Here is a 21,906-nt window from a genome sequence, read left to right on the forward strand (position 1 = left end):
CAGCCAGAAGTGTTTAAGAGACCCCAAGTATCCCCATATTCTCTTCATTTTATATTGGTTGGTTCACAATGCTCACCACAGTCAGGTGTTCCTGCTCTCTGTAGCTCAACAGGATTAGTGAAGCACGTATCACTACTCCATTTGAACTTGCATATAGGGTTAATTGTCTCCATTGAAGTCACCCCCACGTATTCCTTAAAAATACCTTTTAGCAGACTGTTTGCTAACACTTTCAATAGAGGCACTTCTGACCCAATGTGAATCAGGAATTGTGCTAATCTCCTATTTAAATTTCTTAGCACGCAAAGGTTACCATCAAGGCTACAATCATTATCTGCTTGGGAAGAGTCTCAATACCCATACGCTAGCTCATACTCTACAATTGTTTGCCTTTTGAGAATAGGTTAGTCAGACTTTTCTTTATAAACTGCAGATTAATTTTCATATTCAATCACAGTAAGCTACAACTAATAATGGCAAAACTGAACAAGGTTTAAACAGAGAAACTATTCCATACCTTAGTTCCCCCGCTTCCTTTTGAGCCTGCAGTCTTGCTCGCTCTGCAATTATTTCATCACAAATTTGATCGTAGGGTTTGTCTCCTGGACCTTCACCCATCACCCAGACCCACACATCATTATCTGCTGCCAGCAGCCAGCTGACCGACTTCCTGCTCTCTGCATATAGAGGAAGACAGAACACCATTTTAATATCTGAAAGAAAGCAGTTCACCTTCCTAATTAGAGATCTCTGCAGAAACTTGCATTGATGCCTTTCAATAGTGCTTCCCCTCTCAAATAAATAGTAACAGCCTAATGCAGGCTGCAAGTTGAATGGGTGTATCAGCACACTTAGTGTGCCAATATTCTGCATAGGGTATACTACAATGTGCTTAGTGTTTCAGCATGCCCAAGAGTGGCATCACACAGTTTAAAATACACGGCAGCAGTGAATATTGATAGGAAGCTCTGAGTGATCCACTTCCTCTGATTATCTTGGTCTCTTTTCACCAGAGACATTCGCCTTTCACCCCCACTGGGCAGAAGTACAACTGCCTGAAAGAATGTACCACCAGGCTTAAGGAAGCTTTTATTCTGCTATGGACTAGTTCCCTGGTACAATAAGATGGTGTCTTCACTTCACAATCTACCTTGTCATGGCTTTGGCACTGTATTAACTACCTGCACTGCACCCTCTCTAACTGCAACAGCAGTGAATTTTAGTTAATTGGGGCAGCTGCTTTTTTGGGATGACTCTGAAAGAACAAAAAAAAACAATAGCTGGGACTCCCTTCGTTTATTTGGGGCACTATGCCACTTAACTGGGACAAGAGACTGTTGCCGACAGTTTCTAGCTAGCATCAGTCATGGGCATGTGTTCTGACTGTTAGAAACCCCACCCTGCTTACAGTGAACAGTTTTAAAATGGCATCAGTTGCGTGTGTTTGTGTTCAAATGCAGTGATTTCTTTTTTGTCTCTGATAGATGGGGGGGAAAAAAATAAGCAGCAAGACAATTTAGACCCATTTTGCTCACTGATGTGATAGATGGAAGTTTAATGATCTTGCCACTGCCACTTGCAAGATCATTAAACTTCCAACTAACAATTTAACTTTGGGTAGTAAAAGTAAGCCAGTCTTCAGTTCTTAAAATGTAAATGGAAAGCAGTAATCAGCTTCAAGTTTTAAAAAAAAGCACTCTATAACATTCAATGTGTATCACTGAAAATATATGAACTGTGTTTTAAACTTTGTTAGCTCGAAATATGTTCTCTTTTGGTAGGGAGAGGGGACCCACCACCCGAGTAGTGGATATTGGCAGCTATACTTGCTATGGAGAATAAACAGGGAAGTAAGCAAGTCTTTGAAGATCGGTTTGTTACAGTACAATCTCCCTTTTGTGAGTGTATTCATAGTATTTATATCCAATAGGCCTTAAAGTCTTTGTTTGAGTTTAGAACTCTGGTCAGCAAACCCAATACCATCACAGTGGTTTCAAGCATTCAACTTTGAGGACACCGGAAACGGCCAGGAGTGAAAATGAAACAATTTCAAAGAGATAAGAACGACAAAGAATTTGAAGGTATCAACAATCACCTTGAATGTTACAATGAAACAGAGTTAGAAATAGAAACACAAAAAACCTACAGCACAACACAGGCCCTTCAGCCCACAAAGCTGTGCCAAACAGGTCCTTGCCTTAGAAATTACCTAGGGTTGCCCATAGCCCTCTATTTTTCTAAGCTCCATGTACCTATCCAGGAGTCTCTTAAAACACCCTATTGTATCCACCTCCACCACCGTCACCGTCACCGGTAGCCCATTCCACACACTCATGACTCTCTACATAAAAAAAACTTACCCCTGACATCTCCTCTGTACCTACTTCCAAGCACCTTAAAACTGTGCCCTCTCGTGCTAGCCATTTCAGCCCTGGGAAAAAGCCTCTGACTATCCATACGACCGATGCCTCTCATCACCTTATACACCTCTATCAGGTCACCTCTCATCCTCCATCGTTCTAAGGAAAAAAAGGCCGAGTTTACTCAACCAATTCCCATAAGGCATGCTCCCCAATCCAGGCAACATCCTTGTAAATCTCCTCTGTGCCCTTTCTATGGTTTCCAAACCCTTCCTGTGGTGAGGCGACCAGAACTGAGCACAGTACTCCAAGTGGGGTCTGAGCAGGGTCCAACATAGTTGCAACATTATCTCCTGACTCCTAAACTCAATCCCATGATTGATGAAGGCCAATGCACCATATGCTTTCTTAACCACAGAGTCAACCTGCATATATGGATGATGCAATTGTAGAAAACATTGTATAACGCCAGTCCAATATCAGCACTAGGTGTCTGCACTATTTTGTTCATTTACAGTCAAAAGAACACAGAAGCATACACTGGATAAATTCTTCCATCAATAATTATTAGTAACTTACAGATTTTTAGTACTGTAGTAGCATTGGTAATGTTCTAATGATATGATTTCATTTAAATACATCAGTTGTTACCCAATTAAATGATACTTTTCCAAGAAACCTTGGCTAATTAGTGTAGCTGTTTAATTGCACTAAAAATGTATTGGTTCTGATGTGTCTCGATTAACTGGAATCCACCGTATATTTTGTTATTCTTTTTCCCTTGTCCGACCTCAATGAACTGAAGTAGTGAAAAGATCTGTATGGATGGCATGTAAAACAGTTTTTGGCCAAATCTTGATACATGTGACAATAATAAACCAATTACCAGCAGACAGAGGAACTCAACTGACGTCAGAGGGGAAATAGGGAGGCGGGCAGAGAATGATGCAGGGTCCACTATCATTCAGTCTTCAAATGCCCCGTCAGAACACCACAACCTCCTTTTCTTTATCACTGCCATGTGCATGTTGTGACAAACACACTGGCTACTCTTGATAAGAATGTTTCACAAGAACATTTAGTTCTGTTTCTGCCATGCCCCAGGCACAGAAAGAGGATGGAAGAACAGGGAGAATGACTGAGCAAGGTTCTAGCTTGGTGGTTAACCTAAAGCATCAATTAGAACGATGGAAAGCCAAAGACATCATTAAAGAGTGCATTGCTTGTTATGAGTACACAACACTGCTTCTATTTTTAGCCTTCACAAAATAGGCAGCTGATTCATTTCCGCTGAATTTACAAGATGGCCTTTAAGAAAGTAAATCTGGACTGCTATTCAAGACCTGGGCTTCTCACTCAAAAGTAGAAGTTCAAATCCCCCATGGGAAATTTAAATTCAAATTCAAGTAGTGAAAGAAACCTGCAATAAAAGAATCGACAATGCAGCCACAGGACTGCAATACCGTAAACACCTACAAGGTTCACTCAGCTTTCAGTATAGGAAATCTGACTGATGCAACACCAGACCACTCAGATTTGTGATTGATCTAGGCCTTGCTGATATGTTGGTGGCTGTCCTTCCTGTAATTTTAAATCTGTTTTGGCCACTATGAGGGGCAGGGAACTAAACTGATTCACAACACTCAAGAAAAATTGGGCATTTGTTTATTATTGGCACACCTACTGAGACAAAGTGAGAAATTTTATTTTGCACGCCATCCAGAGAGATCAGTGGTACTGGGTTACATACTGTATCGATCCAAACAGATTCAGGCTGACAAGTCCACAGACCAGACAATAACAAAAAGAATAAGATGCCCTACTACTATCTCTGTAGAATCATAGATGATTGTAATCTCATGACCTCAGAATCAAAATAAACATCCTGGAAGTACAAAATTCCTTGACAGGGGTAAAGATTCAAAATATGTATTAAAATTCTTTCTGGCAACCCTGCCCAATTATTAAGTGATGCACCTCTGCATCTAATAATGAGTCTACACTTCAGAACTCCTGTGGTGGTGCTACAGAATGTTGTTACGTTTCCCATTTAAGAAAATTGCCCACGTCCTCCACATGGTCAGAGGATGACGACACCACCACATATACGGGATTAAAGAAAGCAGCCACGTTTCCATTATGGCTACCTGAAAATCTCTGCAATTCACCACAAATATAAGGGCGAATACCAGAGTTAACAAAATGGTTCATTGGAAAGTACTTTGAGATCTCCTGAAAGCCATGAAAAGTACTTCAGAAATGATGTGCTATCTTTGATTTTCCACATCCCTCTTTTTGCCGCCCACCCCCCACTCACCACCCCCAAAGCTGAAGCAGTCCTAAATTATGAGCTGAATGCTAACAAACAGAAGTGTTGTAAGTGTAAGTGTGGTTCACCTACACACCAGCTACTTTGCCAGCTTTTTCTACAAGGCCAATAAAGGCTTCACTTGTTCCCATTTGATATATTTATGCTGCACCAGTTGATTTCAGTCCAAGTGGAAAATTGTTTAACACTGTACAACCATCATCAATTCCTGATTAGATTGCCAAGCAGTACATAGTAAATATACAAGTACAGCAAGGGTAACCCATCTGACCCCTCACATTTGTTCTGCCATTCAACTAGATCATGAATGATCCCATCTTGGCCTTTTTTTTTCCCTGTGTTCTCCCCATACACTATTGCTGCCCTGTGGATTAACTGATTAATGTTTTTCTCCACAGCTTCCTGGGCTGGAGTACCCTCTTAGTCATATCTTCCAAAAGAAATTCCTTCCTCCATTTCCATCTTAAATCAGTAATCTTTCATTTTGAAGGTATTTTCCTCACTTCTAGATGCTCCCACTAGGAGACACATTCTCCCAGTATCCACTTTGTCAATCCTCAGAAACCAATTTCACAATAAGATCAAGTCATTCTTCCATACTGAATACAAGACCAACCTGTTGAACAAGTCAGCACCTTCCTTCCAAGAATCAGCCCAAGTGAACCTTCGTTGAGCTGCCTCTGGTACAAGGATACCCTTTCTTAAATATGTACCAAGTATACAACTGGAGCAGGGGTAACCCATGTATGGTTTTTCCACCATATCCCAGGAATACCCTCCACGACTTGTAATAAACTTCAGTGTTTCACTGGCCTCAATTACTTGTGATACCCGCAGATTAGCTTAGGGTTTTGAGTACCAGGATTCCCAGATCTCCCCGTTCCACAGCACTGTCTGCTCATTCCATTTAAATAATAATTTGCTTTTTCATTCCACCTTCTAGAGTGCATGGTCTCATGTTCCTTGTAGTGCACTTAATTTGCCAACCTTTGCCTCAGAACCCATCCCCAGCACTCAACCAGTTACTGACTGCCAACACTGATTTAACCCTTTGCTTGGGTTTTCTAATCCACTGCTCCCCTTCCCATATAAACAAGCTGCCCTCAGCCCAATGTGTTATCCTCTTAAACTGGTAAATCGGTTCATTATTGCCAGATGTATTGAGTTGGGTGCAGTGGCCTTTTGTGGCAGTTTAGTGGGTAGAGTCTGAAAATCCAAGTACACTGAACCCACTGATTCCTCTTTATACGCTGAATAGAACACAAACTGGTGTTTTTATAAAGGGAAACATGATGGCTTTCTCTGCTTCTGAGTTCATCAACATGCAACTAATTTTGATGGGCCAAGACATGGAGATATTGGTCCCTCCAGTTCTTCCTTTTACCATGACTTACTTTTCCGAGGTTACTGTGTTTTTGTTTAAAATTTCCAAATCACTGGAAGTTTATTTGTTGACTTTCTCTCTTCCCACTACCACAATTCATCAGCCAAATATCAAAGCAGTATTGGAGAAAGTATAAAATGTCAAGTTAAACTTAACACTAATTTGGACCAACTTTGCTGATGTTGTTCAAGATGCTGTGGCTCAGACAGTTGTTTTTTTAAGGTTCTAGGGATGGTTTGGGGGACAGGTTGAAGTTTGGAGACAGGGATGAAGGAAGTTAGAGGCAAGCAGAAGTGAATAAGGAACAAGGCAGAAGCTGGAGTTCAGGTCTGAGTATTCCACAGTAGGTGGCCAGTAATCCCTATGGGCAGATGTTGCGTTAGCAGGCTCCAAGACATAACACAGGAATCCCCCTGGTCAATTATGGAGTTTACTGACCTCAGTGACCAAGGACCAACGACCACCCTCTGCCACAGTCAGCTAGTCTTCTCAGGTTGACAACTCCCAAGAGCAGAGGTCTATGTAGGCAGGAGGGCTGGTGATCTCCGGGTTGGCAAGTAGCAGGCTCAGGTTCCATGCAAGTCTGGAGTTCGAAACCTCAAGTTCAAAGCCTTATGATTGGCAAGTCCTTGGATCAATACCAAAGGTTCAAACTGCTGGGTCACCGTGTCTGAAGGTCAGAGTCCCACCGTGTGAGAGTCTGGGCTAGGGGTGACACCACCCCGGCCCAGGACAGCAAATGCTAGGGTTGGAAGCCCAAAGGTTCAAACTGCCGGGTCGCCGTGTCTGAAGGTCAGAGTCCCACTGTATGCAAATCTGGACCGGGGTGACACCACCCCGGCCCAGGACAGCAAATGCTAGGATTGGAAGCCCAAAGGTTCAAACTGCAGGGTCACCATGTCTGAAGGTCAGAGTCCCACTGTGAGCAAGTCTGGGTCGGGGTGACACCACCCTGGCCCAGGACAGCAAATGCTAGGGTTGGAAGCCCCTGTGGATCCAGAGCTGAAAGTCCTGTGATCCATGAATCATGAAGTCCATACCGAAGGTTGAAGTCCAAGAGGCTAATGTTGCTGAGATCAAAAGTCGAGGCCCCTTGGTTGGCATGCCCAAAAGTCAGGGGCCCAATGTCTGCGAGTTTGGGCAGGGACTGGAGATTGGAGGTCCAGAGGTAGCTTGTCCTGGAGCTGGAGGCCTGCCTGTATGTATCAAGCGTTGTTTTGCTGTTGTTGCTTGTGTCGCTCTGCCGAACATTGTGACCCTGCTATGCTGGTGCCAGAATGTGGTAGCACTTGCCAGCTGCCTCCAGCACATTCTTGGGTTGTGATGGTTATTAAGAGATTTCGTTAACTTTTGTGATAAATAAGTGAAATAAATGAAGCTGAAAATGAATTGAGAACTAATTTTCCTCTCATGGTATACCATGCTTTCTCGGTGGCAGAGCTGTAGTCAACTAGTAGTCTCACAGCTCCAGTGACATGGGTTCAATCCTGACTTCCTGCACTGAGTGGATTTTGCACGTTCTCCCTGAGATTGTCTGGGCTTCCCATGTCACATGGATGTATGGGCTTGTAGCTGATGTTCCTACAGTAACTTGGTGGTAGGGTTGTTAAGAATTCTGAGAGAACAGGCTAAGGAAATGTGGATACTGGTACAAGTTTGCACATTGAGATGTTCCAATTTACTCCTTAACAAATTGATATTATTTTTAAAAAACCACAAAGCATGTCAGAAGTAGTAGCCTTGGTCTTCCTAGAAAATGCCCAAGTTTCCATATTTACCAATTTAAATAGAAGCAGGTCTGAACTTCCACACACATACACAGAATTTCCAAACGTACTAACAGGTACAGCATGCCTAATTTGTCCATATAGACTCCATGCTCCAACTTGCTGAGATTCTCTACATTTGTAAAAATGCTGAATAAACAAGAGAAAAACAAAAAAAAAATCACATCTTGAATCCTTCATCAGGTTTGACCTTCTGCAGGATTTGTCACCTTGTTGATTTAAAAAAAAAGATAATCAGGCTGTGGGGGTGGTCATCTAAACTTTTGGATTTTTTTGTTATCTAGGTTGATTTTAGTTTTTAAAAAATTTTAGTAGGTTTTGTTTAATATTAGTTAGGTCATAAAGACATTTTTGTCACTCGTGGACAACACAAGCATGATAGACAAATAATCTGTCCCTTCGCAATGCCATTATTATAATTGGATTCATTGTACACAGCTATGCATAAGCAGATCATACAAATTATAATCATCCCTTCCTCTTTAGGACATCAGACAATTATAAAACCGTCAAGCAGTAATAGTTAATGGAAAATTTTATTTCCTGAATGTTACTTCAATTTTTATTATGGCTGCCGATTATATTTAAACAGGAACATTTGCCCTTGCTCTCCTCTATGCTCGGGAGCTAGGTGTCAAATTGAAATTGAAAGGAAGAACTGCAAATTCAATTATCACAGAAATGGAGGTGCAAGTTTCAGGTGTTAGTTAAATATGGAGGAACAGAGTACGATACTCTTTGTTCCAGAAACAGTCTTAGTGAAACAATAGAATTTGTTCTGGTAATAACAAGTACAAGACGAATCATGGCCCAATCTGGGGAAGATACAAAATGTAGTACTAGAACAAAAGATGGACGTATCAGTAATTACTAAATACTGGGATCTGTACCCCTGGAGGGAAGATCAAAGGAGTGATGCAAGGTAGATACAGAAAATAAAACTGCCAGGCAAGATTAAAAAAGGACCCATAAAGAACTTCTCACTGATAAATCTAATTGGTAAATGAGACCTTTTAAAAAATACTATATACACAGAGTGGTTAGATTATGGAACTTGGTGCCACAATGCAGTTGGGATGGATGAAATTACAAGAATGGATAAACTAACATATCAGGGAGAAAGAAGCAAGTCAGTTGTGATAAAGGTAGATGGAGTAACCAGAGCATGCACATTAGCAATGACCCCCTGGGTCCAATGACATGTTTTAGTTCTGCACTTAATGCTAATTAAAGAATCTAAGGAGGATAGATGCAAGCAAGAGAGAATAGCAGGAGTCAGGGAAACTCAGCTGGTTAAATACTCAGAGTGCTAAACTAGAACAGCAGCCATTATGAATATGTTAGCATGTTACTGGATCCACCATTTCTACTATAAGAACTTAAAGGACAAAAAGAGTCAGCCAACAGAATATACCAAGTAAGGTTAATATCCAAGGAGAAACTGACCCTCCAATTTTAAAACTGCAAACATGAGGAAATCTGCAGATGCTGGAAATTCAAGTAACACACATAAAAAATACTGGTGAACGCAGCAGGCCAGGCAGCATCTACAGGAAGAGGTACAGTCGACGTTTCAGGCCGAGACCCTGCGTCCTGACTGAAGGGTCCCAGCCTGAAACATCGACTGTACCCCTTCCTATAGATGCTGCCTGGCCTGCTGCATTCACCAGCATTTTTTGGTGTGTTCCTCCAATTTTATCCTATTGAAAAATAATACACACTGCAATTTTTAGAATTAGTGTATTGTCCTATTTCATAGCAATCTTCTATAAAGGGATATTGTTCAGGAACAGTTTGAAAATGGAAAAGCAAAAATTCCAAGAAGATAATTTACAAACTGCTATGTGAACCAGTAAGTTGCTATAGAGCAGGGGTTCCCAACCATTTTTATGCCATGAACCCCTACCTTTAACCAAGGGGTCTGTGGACTCCACGTTGGGAACCCCTGAATCAGATGCTCTGTTAGAAAGGCACAATGAAATATCACTTCATTTTCCATCAACACAAATGTCCAAGCTTCCACATTCAACTCAAGTCTTCAACTTTAGGGAAATCACTTTTTCTGTAACAGAACAAGCAATTTATTTCTATTTTTTAAAATAATGTCTAATTAATCCTTTAAGGTTTATTTTTGGAGGTCAACAAGTGGGCTGATGAAGGAAAGGCAGTAAATGTTGCCTACATGTACAGACATCCCACCCAGCAAAAACTCATTTCAGGGAGGTAGCACCATCAATTTGCAGGAGACTCCCGGAACTTCCGGGAAAGGTGGGATGTCTGCATGTACTTTAGAAAGGCTCCTTACCCTGGTTTATGATGGTCAATGTGCCAAAAGCTCCTTTCACTGTCTACTTTCAAGGAATTATGGATCTTTATTCCTTTATTTGTTTGCTACTAAGAAATAACTTGTGTTCTTTCAGTTATGTCTAAGGGTTCCAGACCTGAAACATTAGCTGTTTCTTTCCATAGATGCAAGCTGGCCTTTTGAGTATTTGTTCTGTTATTTTCTACTTTTATTTCAGATTTCTAGCATGTACAGTTTTAAATTTGAAATTCACAACAAAGCAGCAATCGATAGAAGCCTTGTGTGAAATTTCTTGGCAAAATTCTATTCCAAGTATTGTATTCCAAGTAGCTTGCACAATGGAATAAAGCTCATGCTTTGAGCATTAAACAGTTCTCTGCTGACTACAACTAGCAGAGGAAGGAACAGGACAGCCATCATTCTCCAGTGTTACGGTGAGGAAACAGGACCAGGACTGACAAGTATGAATGAGAAGAGAAAGAGAAGCTAATTGACTGGGGATTTCAAAACCTCAGGCCATCAGTTGTAATGCAAATACCAATGAAAACAAAAGACATTAGAAAGAGACAAGAGATCCTGAAGATGCTGGAGATCTGGAGCAACACACAAACTGCAGCAGGAACTCAGCAGGTCAGGCAGCATCTAAAGAAATTAATCAACAGGCTGAGACCCTTTATCAAGATTGGAAAGGAAGGGGGTAGAAGTCATACTGAGAAGGTGGAGGAAGGAGAAGGAATGTAAGCCAGCAGGTGATAGGTGAAGCCAAGTGGGTGAGTGAGGGGAGATGAAGCAAGAAACCGACAGCTGATAGGTGGAAATGGGAAAGGTCTAGAGAAGAAGGAATCTGATAGGAGAATGCACCATGGGAGAAAGGGAAGCAGGAGGGACACCACTAGAAGTGTTAAGAAGCCGGAGTGGGGAAGGGAAGAAAGGGAGAAAATTTATCAGAAGCTGGAGAAATTAATGTTCATGCCATTCGACTGGAGGATACATAGACGGAATATGAAGTGTTGCTCCTCCAACCTGAGAGTGGCCTCATTGCTGCAGTAGAGGAAGCCAGGGCAGGACATTTTGGAATAGGTATGGGAATTGGAACTAAAATGGTTCACTACAGGCAAATCCTGCTTTTTTTGTGTGGGCAGAGCGAAGGTGCTTGACAAAGCGGGGCCCCAATCTACGTCAAGTCTCACCAATATAGAGGCTGCTGCATCGGGATCGCTGGTTCGATCCAGTAGAGAACCCCTACAGATGCACAGGTGAAGTTTTGCCTCACCTGGATGGATTGTTTGGGACCCTGAATGGAGGTGAGGGAGAGGTGTAGCACATAAGTTTGCAGGGATAAGTGCCAGGAGAGAGGTTAGTGAGGAGGGATGAATAGACACTTAGCGGGAGTGACCTGCAGAAAGCCACAAGTGCGGGGGGGGGGGGCTGTGAAGGAGGTAAAGATAGATTGGGTGGTAGGGTCCCGATGAAGATGGCAGAAATGGTGGAGAGTGAGGTCCTTAATGAGGAGGATCATAGGGTAGTAGGTGAGGACAAGAGGAATTCTATCCCAGTTAAGGGTGTGGGAAGATGGGGTGAGGTTGGATATCTGGGAAATGGAGATGCAGATGAGAGCAGCATCAATGGTGGAGGAAGGAAAACCACATTCTTTGAAGAAAGGATACATCTTCTGGAAAGCCTCATCCTATAGACAGATGTGGCAGAGATGAAGGAACTGTGAAAAGGGAATGAACAGGAGAAAGTGGGAAGTAGTATAATCATGACAGCAATGGGAGTCAGTGGGTTTATAAAAGATATTGGTAGTCAGATTGTCTCTAGAGATGGAGGCTGAGCGATCGAGGAAGGAGAGACAGGTATCTGAAATGAACCAAGGGAATTTAAGGGCAGGGTGGAAGTTGGAGGCAAAGTTGATCAAATTCACGAGCTCAGCATGAGTGCTTGAAACAGCACCATTGCAGCTGTCAATGCATTGCAGAAAGTTGGAGAGCATTACCAGGAAAGGCTTGGAACATGGACCGCAGCAAACAAAGGCAGGTATGGCTGGGGCCTATGGCTACACCTTGACTTTGGAAAAAGTAGGAGCCAAAAAAGAAATTGTTGAGGTTGACGACCAGCTTTGCCAGACAGAGGAGGTGAACGAGTCAGGGTCTGTAGTCAAGACCTATTGAATGTAGCAAAGAAATTTTAAGGCCTTCTTGATCAGGTATAGAAGCTTTTAAAGGACTCGACAACCATGCTGAAAATAAGACAACCAGGGATAGGGAATTGAAAGTTGTTGAGGAGATTAAGAACATGGGCTGTGTCATGGAGGTAGATGGGAAGGAAATGAACCAAGGGGGATAGGATGGAGTCAAGGTATGCAGACACAAGTTCAGTGGGGCAAGAGCTGACAGAAACTATGGGCCTATCTAGACAGTCAGGTTTGTGGATCTTAGGTAGGATGTAGAAATGAACAGTGTATGGCAAGGGAACTACAAGTTTGGTGGCAGTGGTTGGGACATCTCCAGATTCAAAGCTGGTGTATTCACTGGAGCCCTCTCCTATCAGGTTCCTTCTTCTCCAGCCCTTTACCTTTTCCACCCATCAGCTTCCAGCTTCTTACTTCATACCCCCTCCCACACCCAACCAGCTTCACCCAACTATCCTCCTTCCCCTCCCCCCTCACCACCTTCTTATCGTGGCTTCTTCCTGCTTCCTTCCCAGTCCTGATGAAAGGTCTCGGCTCGAAGCATCGACTGTTTATTCATTTCCATAGATACTGCCTGACCTGTGAGTTCCTTCAGCATTTTGTGTGGTTAGAAATAGGAATTGTACCTGATCCATCATTCAATAAGAATAACCTTTTTTTAAAAAAAACACCTCAGTGCCAATCTCCCTAAACATCCAAAAATCTGTCTACATCCATCTGCAAAAAGGATTTACTGTAGGTTTTCCATCTCCAAAAACCTGGCTCCGTCCAAAGAGAAAAATCATCCCAAATTACAAAAACAATTCAAAAGAGAGTAGACTGCACCATTCTGCAGTTTTGGATTGGGGACCGTTTTTCCTCAAACACTGCATGCAAATAGGCTATAGGGTATATAGAGGTTACAAATGTAATGAAGTTAATGTGTTTTAGATTCAAATATGTCCATAACTCCCTTAAACAACATGACTCAACAATCCCTACTCACCTCTACATGGAAACTAGACAGAACAAAAATAGAAACAAAGTTGTGATGAAATACTATCAAGAATACTTCTACAATTACTAAAACTCAAAGAAAACAAACACCCTCCAAATTTCTCATGCAATGCTCAGGCATCTATACCTCCATTAACAGAGAAGCTTACTCATAAAAGTGAACTCATTCTTTCTTTCCCTGACAACCAAGCAAAAAAATTTCACCCCCACATAATACAAAGACATCGGAGGGGCCCCTAACCATCAGTAAGCAGTTCAGTGAAATCACCTGCTTCTATGCTCCCAAACTCCACACAACCCAGAACATGTTCAGTCATCAGAATGCAACAGGTTGCAGTTCCTGATGTTAAGAAGTTTTCTCTCAAACAAATACATAACTAAAATTCCAAAACAACTGCATTCTTGTTACTGTTCCAATACCAAATCACATGAACACTGCTGTACCGACACTTCTGCAGCAGAGGTGACCTTGGGTATGGCACATTCTCAGAGATATTTTTCAGCATTACAATGGATGTTAGCCACACTATAATGCTGCTAAATGCAACAATGACTTACAGTATTCTTCATGTAGCAATGTGCCCCAAGGCTCTTTACAGAAGCTTGGTTAAAGAGGCAAGCATCAAGGACCATTTCAAATAGAAAAAGGATGGTGAAGGTGAAGGAGGGGGTGGTGGTAAGGAAATTAAGGGTGTGCAGTTTAATTAATGGTTGAGCAAAGAATAGGGAGAGTACAAGAGGCCACAGCAGTGCACAATACATACCAAGATGTGTAAAGCTGGAGAAGTTCAGAGAAACTGAGGGATGAATGCATACACAGGTTTAAAAGTTGGTCAAAACCATCACAACTTTGTCAGCATTAACCAGGACTTCTTTAAGTGGGAGACTCACTGGAATGCTACCAAATATACTCTCAGTCCAATGGTGATTTAACATCCTTTTCAATGGCAAGATGAAGATTTCAAACTGCAAAACGATCTAGTGCTTTCCCACCATCTATGACAAATAAACTCTTCTCAGGCTTCAAGTCGGGTGCAGGTATTGATTATAATCGACATTTCAATGACAAACCACCAGCTTCATCAGGGATGATAGATGGGCATGTCTAGTTCGGTGGTATTTATACCCCCACCCCCACGTAGTCCATCCCTCCTGACTGATTAGTCCTTATCCAATCAGGTTTCCACTCTCCTAAATTACTTACAATCAAATTCCAGTTCTTTCTTATAGCAAGGCCTTTGCCTTTGTCAAAATTCTTTTCCTCCAGTTTTATTTTGATGGTTTACTTTACCAGGCGGTCTCACAAGCCATTGGCACAGCACAGGAATTCTGTGCCATTGAAGTCAACCCTATGGCCATTGCAAATGCAATGTTGTTACTGCCGATATCTCTGGGAAACCCAAATGTATACACCTCTTGTGCTGCTTGATGCGCCTATAAAACCAGGAACCCGTTGCTACCGCTTGTCTTCCTATATTTTCATGGTTTCTGGAAGGATTGCCAGGATCCTGAAGAAATACTGGATTAATACCATCCACAAACATGTAAGGAAGTTCAAATCACAGCTCATGCGGGTCAAAGATGACTTGGGACTAGGGCTGACATTTACAGGACTCCGTGAATGTGGAGTAGCATATAATTGGCCAGACGGGATGCACGGTGGAAACTCACATCAAGCAGCACAGGAGGTGTATCCATTTGGGTTACCCGGAGAAATCGGCAATAGCAAAACATTGCATTTGCAATGGCCATAGGATTGTCTTCGACAGCACAAAATTACCGTGCCATGCTAATGGCATGTGGGACCACCTCATGAAGGAACCCATTGAAATAAAACTAGAGGGAAAGAATTTTAACAAAGACAAAGGCTTTGCTCCAAGAACTGGAATTCAATTATAAACAAGATGGGAGAGTGGAAACCCAATTGGATGAGGACTAACCAATCAGGAGGGACAGACTATGGGGTGGGGGGGGGCGCACCTATAAATACTACTGGACTAGACATGGGCCATGCATCATCCCTGATGAAGATAGTGGAGTTTGTCATCCGAACGTTGGTTATAATTGATACCCGTATCTGGCTGGAAACCAGAGAAGAGTTTATTTGTTTCAAACTGAAGTTTGTAGGGGTACTAGCAGTAAATGGGAACAGTGGTACTGAGTCAGTGGAACTTTCAGTAATTCAGCAATAGAGCTGAAAAGTGAGCAGAGGTTTATAGAGGGTAAATAATGGGAGAGTAGATAGCAGGGCATTGGTAGAGGCAAGTGATTTTATCCCAAGATGGGGAGGGTAGGTGATATTGTTGTAATAGACCAACAATGTAGGCTAAAATAGTGCAGTGTTAAATTACAAATTTCTGACCATTGATTGAAACAGGTTCAAATCCCACAGCAACAGCTGGAGAATGTAAATAAATCTGGAATGAATGCTGGTCTCCAAAATAGTAATAATAAAACTACTAGATTGTTGTAGACAACCAGTCGTCTTCCTGGAACTGGCTCCAGACCCCGTCAGTGCGGTCGATTCTTTACTGGCACCTCAGTTCATGGGCACTGAGGGATGGACAATAAATGCCAACTCTGCCAAATGGCACCCACTCATTGCACAAGCGGGGTCAGAACACTGTTTGCCAATGCCCAAGTTTCCAGTGTCAGCATATACACAGTGAACCTGGGACAAGTTTGCCAAAGACCCAAATTGATGCAACTTAACATTGAACAAAAAGCAATGTGCTACTCAAGAGAATGTCCGGGCCTAGAATCAGGTTACAAGTTCATTTCAGGACACCAAGAGATAGAAGGTCAGCTTCAACCAAGGGTACCGACTCGATTCTAGAATAGCTGCTTACTCTCCAGCCCAGAACACACTGGAGCAGCAAGTGTACAGTCAGAGAAGCAATAGGTGATTGCCAGGTGTATTAACAGGAGCAGACAGGTGGGGCAGAACTTCCCCTGAGCACATCTAGCTCACTTAATAGATTTTCCCCTTAGGATACTGGCAAGAGCAAGATTCCCAAGGGAAGTGAAGTCAGGTGCAGAAGTATGGTATCACAAGAGGCTCAATACACAGGAAAAATGAATGGTAGTGACAGGAGATTCAATTTATTAGGAGATACAGGCATCTCTGTAGCAGCAGGCACTGTTCCAAAATGAAGTGTTGTCTCCTGTCTCCCTCATGCCGGATTGATGAATGTCATCCAATAGTTGAAGGGCAAGGGTGAAGAACCACAAGTTGTGGCCAATAGAGGTAACAAGGATGGGTGGCAGGGTGTGGAAGGAAAGGAGATGATGTCATGCAAGCACAGCTTAGAAAGCGTAGAAAGAATTTTAAAGTAGGATCTCAAGAAGCCCATAACGTCAGGATTAGTTCTTGTAGCATATGGTAACAGGTGTAGAAATAGAAAGATGTGACAAATGAATCATTTGCTAGAGTTAGTGCAGGAGGAAAAGCTTAGGTTTGAGATTTTGGAACCAGTTCTTGGGGACTTAGAACCTTGTGGTAAACCATGTATATATGTTGTAACTCGGTTACCTGTCTGGACACAGCCCTCTGCTGACTGCCCCTGTGGCTCCTCCCACAGAGTCCTGTATAAAGGCGTTCGCCTTGCCCCTCCCCCTCAGTCCGGGGGCAGACACTCACTGGGGAGGTCGTATTGTACAGCGAATAAAAGCCTTTCAGTATTTTACCAAACCTCAGTCTTCTGGAGTAATTGAAGGTGCTTCAATTTTATTCGCTGTGCGTTTTAAAACATGGAACAGTCCCTGAGACCAGAAAATTAGACCTCAATCCGCAAACACCTGAAGCTGGAAACACTTTCGAACTCTGGCTGGCCTGCTTCGAAGCGTATCTAGAGGAGATTAAAGCGACCGACCCCGTAGTGAAGCGCAGAGTTCTACTCTCCAGGGTCAGTCCACGGGTCTATTCGCTGATCAGAGACCAGCCGAACTACGACGGCGCAATGAACGCACTCAAAAGACAATACCTGCGGCCGATAAACAGCGTCTATGCTCGGCACCGTTTAACGACACGGCAACAACGCCCCGGGGAATCGAGTGCTGAGTTCGTCCAGGCCCTACGGACGCTCGTGCGAGCCTGCAATTGCCAGGAGCTGACGGCGGCACAGCATGCAGAACTCCTAGTGAGAGACGCCTTCGTCATGGGGACCGGGTCAGTGTACGTGCGCCAGCGGCTGCTGGAAAAAGCCGATCTTACCCCAAGTTCGGCAATGGAGCTGGCTGATACGTTGGAGGCCGCTCTGCATAACTCCGAGGCTCTCCAGGCACGTGATCCCCCGATGGCCTCGTGGGTGCCGCAGACCCTGCAACCTGCCGGTGAATCGTCCTCGGCTGCCGCCAGTCGTGAGTCCGCGAAGTACTACTTCTGCGGACTGGAGAAGCACCCCCGGAAACGCTGCGCGGCCCGACAAGCTACCTGTTCCAGCTGCGGAAAGAAGGGCCACTTCGCCAAGGTCTGTAAGTCAAAACCGCGAGCGGGATCGAGCAGCGCCGCGTGTGAGACGTGGGGGTCGCCATCTTGCCTGCCGCCATCTTCCCTGCACGCCACCACCACGTGCGAGACATGGGGGCGGCCATCTTGGTCGGCACAACCTCCCACCACCTACGACCAACGGGTGCTCACAGGGCACTCCACCACGCCGGACCAAGACAGCGACCCCACCCTGGTTTCCGTGACCCTCGACCAAAGCGCTCCCCACCAGCTCGCAAGGTCAATGATGGACATCCTGGTGGAGGGGCACAGGACAAGCTGCCTGTTTTATCCACCCGGCCACGGTGCAGCATTGTGGACTCATGATACGGCCGGTAAGTCAGAGGGTCACCATGGCCTCCAGGTCGCATACAACAGACATCCGGGGGGGTTGTGTAGTGACACTAGTGGTGCAGGGTACAGAATATCGGGACTTTACGTTACTGGTCTTGCCTCAACTGTGTGCCCCTGTGCTGTGGGGTTGGACTTCCAGAGCCACCTGAAAAGCGTGACAATGAAGTATGATGGGCCCCTCCCGCCAATTACTGTCATAAATCCCCTGCTTTGTAGAGATATGTCACGTACCCCGCTACTGACCACACACACACACCGACCCGCGCATCCCACCCAACATCATGCCAACTGCCACACTACCGACACCACTTACGGCCTCCCCACCCTCAGGATCCCTCCCCCACCGCTGTTCGCCAAGCTGACCCCCGACTGTAAACCTGTGGCAACTAAAAGCAGGAGGTACAGCGCGGGGGACAGAGCTTTCATTAAGTCGGAGGTGCAGCAGCTGCTCAGGGAGGGGGTCATTACACAAGTCCTTGGAGGGCGCAGGTGGTGGTTGTTCGGAACGGGGAGAAGAATAGGATGGTCGTGGACTATAGCCAGACCATCAATAGGTTCACCCAGCTCGACGCGTACCCTCTACCCCGCATCGCGGATATGGTTAATCAGATAGCACAGTACAAGGTGTACTCGACCATAGACCTAAAATCCGCTTACCATCAGCTCCCCATCCACCGGGAGGACCGCCCTTACACTGCCTTCGAGGCGGACAGCAGGCTTTATCAATTCCTGCGCGTCCCCTTTGGTGTCACGAATGATGTATCTGTCTTCCAGAGGGCAATGGACCGGATGGTGGACCAGTGCCAACTGAAAGCCACGTTCCCATATCTGGATAACATCACCATCTGCGGTCACAACCAGCAGGATCACGACAACAACCTCCAAAAATTTCTCCAAGCGCCCAAATCTTTCAACCTCACCTATAACAAGGACAAGTGTGTATTTGGGACCACCCGACTTGCTATCCTTGGGTGTGTCGTGGAGAATGGAGTCATTGGCCCTGACCCCGACCGTAGGCGCCCCTTGTTGGAATTCCCTCTTCCCAATACCCTCAGAGCCCTCAAAAGGTGCCTGGGCTTCTTTTCATATTACGCCCAATGGGTCTCTAACTATGCAGACAAGGCCCGTCCCCTGGTCAAGTCCACCACATTCCCCCTCTCTGCCGAGGCCCACGCGGCCTTCAACCGCATAAAAGGGGACATTGCCAAAGCAGCAATGCATGCAGTGGATGAGGCCATTCCCTTCCAAGTAGAGAGTGACGCCTCTGACTTTGCGCTGGCTGCTACCCTCAACCAGGCAGGAAGACCGGTGGCATTCTTCTCCTGTACCCTTCAAGGCCCTGAAATTCGGCATTCTGCGGTAGAGAAAGAGGCCCAGGCCATAGTGGAAGTTATAAGGCACTGGAGGCACTATCTTGCCAGCAAAAGGTTCACCCTGCTAACTGACCAGCGCTCAGTTGCATTCATGTTTAATAATCAGCAGCGGAGCAAAATCAAAAATGATAAAATTCTGAGGTGGAGAATCGAACTCTCCACTTACAACTATGACATCATGTACAGGCCTGGGAAGCTCAACGAGCCCTCCGATGCCCTATCCCGGGGAATATGCGCCAGCGCGCAGATCGACCGGCTATACGCCCTACATGTAGACCTTTGCCACCCGGGAGTCACCCGGCTTTTCCACTTCGTGAAAGCCCGGAACCTGCCTTACTCCCTTGAGGAGATCAGGATGATGACCAGGGACTGCCAAGTCTGCGCAGAGTGCAAACCGCACTTCTACCAACCCGAAAAGGCAGCACTCATCAAGGCCACCCGCCCCTTTGAGCGACTGAGTGTTGACTTTAAGAGCTCCCTTCCCTCCACTGCCTGCAATGTGTACTTTCTTAACGTAATTGACGAGTACTCGCGGTTCCCCTTCGCCATCCCCTGCCCCGACACCACTACCACGTCAGTTATAAAAGCCCTGCACAAGCTCTTCACTCTGTTCGGATACCCATGCTATATCCACAGTGACAGAGGGTCCTCGTTTATGAGTGACGAGCTGTGTCAATATCTACTGGCTAGGGGAATTGCAACCAGTAGGACCACAAGCTATAATCCCCGGGGGAATGGACAGGTAGAGAAGGAGAATGGCACAGTGTGGAAAGACACACTCTTAGCCCTCAGGTCAAAGGGACTGCCGGTCTCCCGCTGGCAGGAGGTCCTTCCCTGGGCACTCCACTCCATCCGCTCCCTGTTATGCACAGCCACCAATGCCACCCCTCATGAGCGGCTCTTTTCTTTTCCCAGAAAATTGACCACTGCAACCACCCTACCATCTTGGCTGACGACCCCGGGGCCAGTGCTGCTCCGGAAACATGCGAGGAGCAATAAATACTCCCCGATAGTCCAGAGGGTTCACTTACTTCATGCGAACCCCCAGTATGCCTATGTGGTTTTACCTGATGGGCGGGAGGACACGGTCTCCATCTGCGACCTGGCGCCCGCAGGAGCTCCGAGCCCCTACCCTGGACACTCTGTGGTGACTATTGACCCCGTATCCACCAATGTATGTACCTACGAGACACCGTGCACCCCAAACCCTATACAGACACCACACGACACTCCCATACCGGGCGCGACACACACGCACGAGGGATTACCGACGCCTAACGTGCTGGCACCTGAAGTCAGGCCGGAGTCAGCACAACCGCCATCACCGGTGCTACGTAGATCATAGCGACGGACTCGACCGCCTGATAGACTTAACCTGTAAATATACTTCTTGTAAATATTGTCAGTCACTTCACCCCGCGGGACTCTTTTTAAAAAAAAAGGAGGGGTGAATGTGGTAAACCATGTATATATGTTGTAACTCGGTTACCTGTCTGGACACACCCCTCTGCTGACTGCCCCTGTGGCTCCTCCCACAGAGTCCTGTATAAAGGTGTTCGCCTTGCCCCTCCCCCTCAGTCCGGGGGCAGACACTCACTGTGGAGGTTGTATTGTACAGCGAATAAAAGCCTTTCAGTATTTTACCAAACCTCAGTCTTTTGGAGTAATTGAAGGTGCTTCAAACCTTAGCAAACAGATTAAACCTCAAAAGGTGACCAATAATGACACAGTTCCCTTTGTCAGTTCAGACAGAGTTTTACAACCAAAACGCTGACAATTTCTCTTTCCACAAATATTGCCTGATAGGCTGAAAGTTTCCAGCTTTTATTGTTTTTTGTTTAATTTCCAGCATCTGTAGTTTTTAAATTCATGCAGACATATTTGCTTGTGCTTTTACAAAATATTTAGAGTAGCTTGGCAGTGAATGGGAACCAGAAGAGAAAGTCAGAAGAGACAGACAGTGGGAATTGTTTAGAATTGGAAATGTTAAAGTAAATAAAATTAATATTCAACAGAAACAAAAGCAAATGGGTTCAGAATATGGCAAAAATAAAAGGCCATAATTAAAACCAATAGATCTAAATATACACATCCTCAACTTGAGGAATGACTTAATGGTATAAAAATTATAATTATGATTTAATTGCATCACAGTAACATAGCCACAGGTTGACCAAAGCTGAGAACTACTAGGTCAAAAGGATATTTATGAAGGACAGCAAAAGGAGGTGTCGTAGCACCTGCCGAAGAGTCTCGGCCCAAAATGTCAACTGTACTTTTCATTCCCCCCCAATGATGCTACCTGGTCTGCTGAGTTCCTGCAGCACTTTGTGTATGGTAG

The 21,906-nt window shown here is 44.7% G+C and overlaps 1 protein-coding gene across 4 annotated transcripts in view; it reads right to left on the reverse strand.

The window, feature by feature from the left end:
* The window catches only part of sh2d4a (SH2 domain containing 4A), a 56,687-nt gene that overhangs the window by 26,092 nt on the left and 8,689 nt on the right, over positions 1 to 21,906 (reverse strand). For all 4 annotated transcript variants that reach the window (XM_063046767.1, XM_063046765.1, XM_063046764.1 and 1 more), the window contains exon 3: positions 518 to 677. In XM_063046767.1, the coding sequence (XP_062902837.1) occupies positions 518 to 677 (160 nt within the window). The remainder of the gene's footprint in view (positions 1 to 517; positions 678 to 21,906) is intronic.

The sequence above is a fragment of the Mobula hypostoma genome, chromosome 4 (genome assembly GCF_963921235.1).
Source record: "Mobula hypostoma chromosome 4, sMobHyp1.1, whole genome shotgun sequence".
NCBI lineage: Eukaryota > Metazoa > Chordata > Chondrichthyes > Myliobatiformes > Myliobatidae > Mobula > Mobula hypostoma.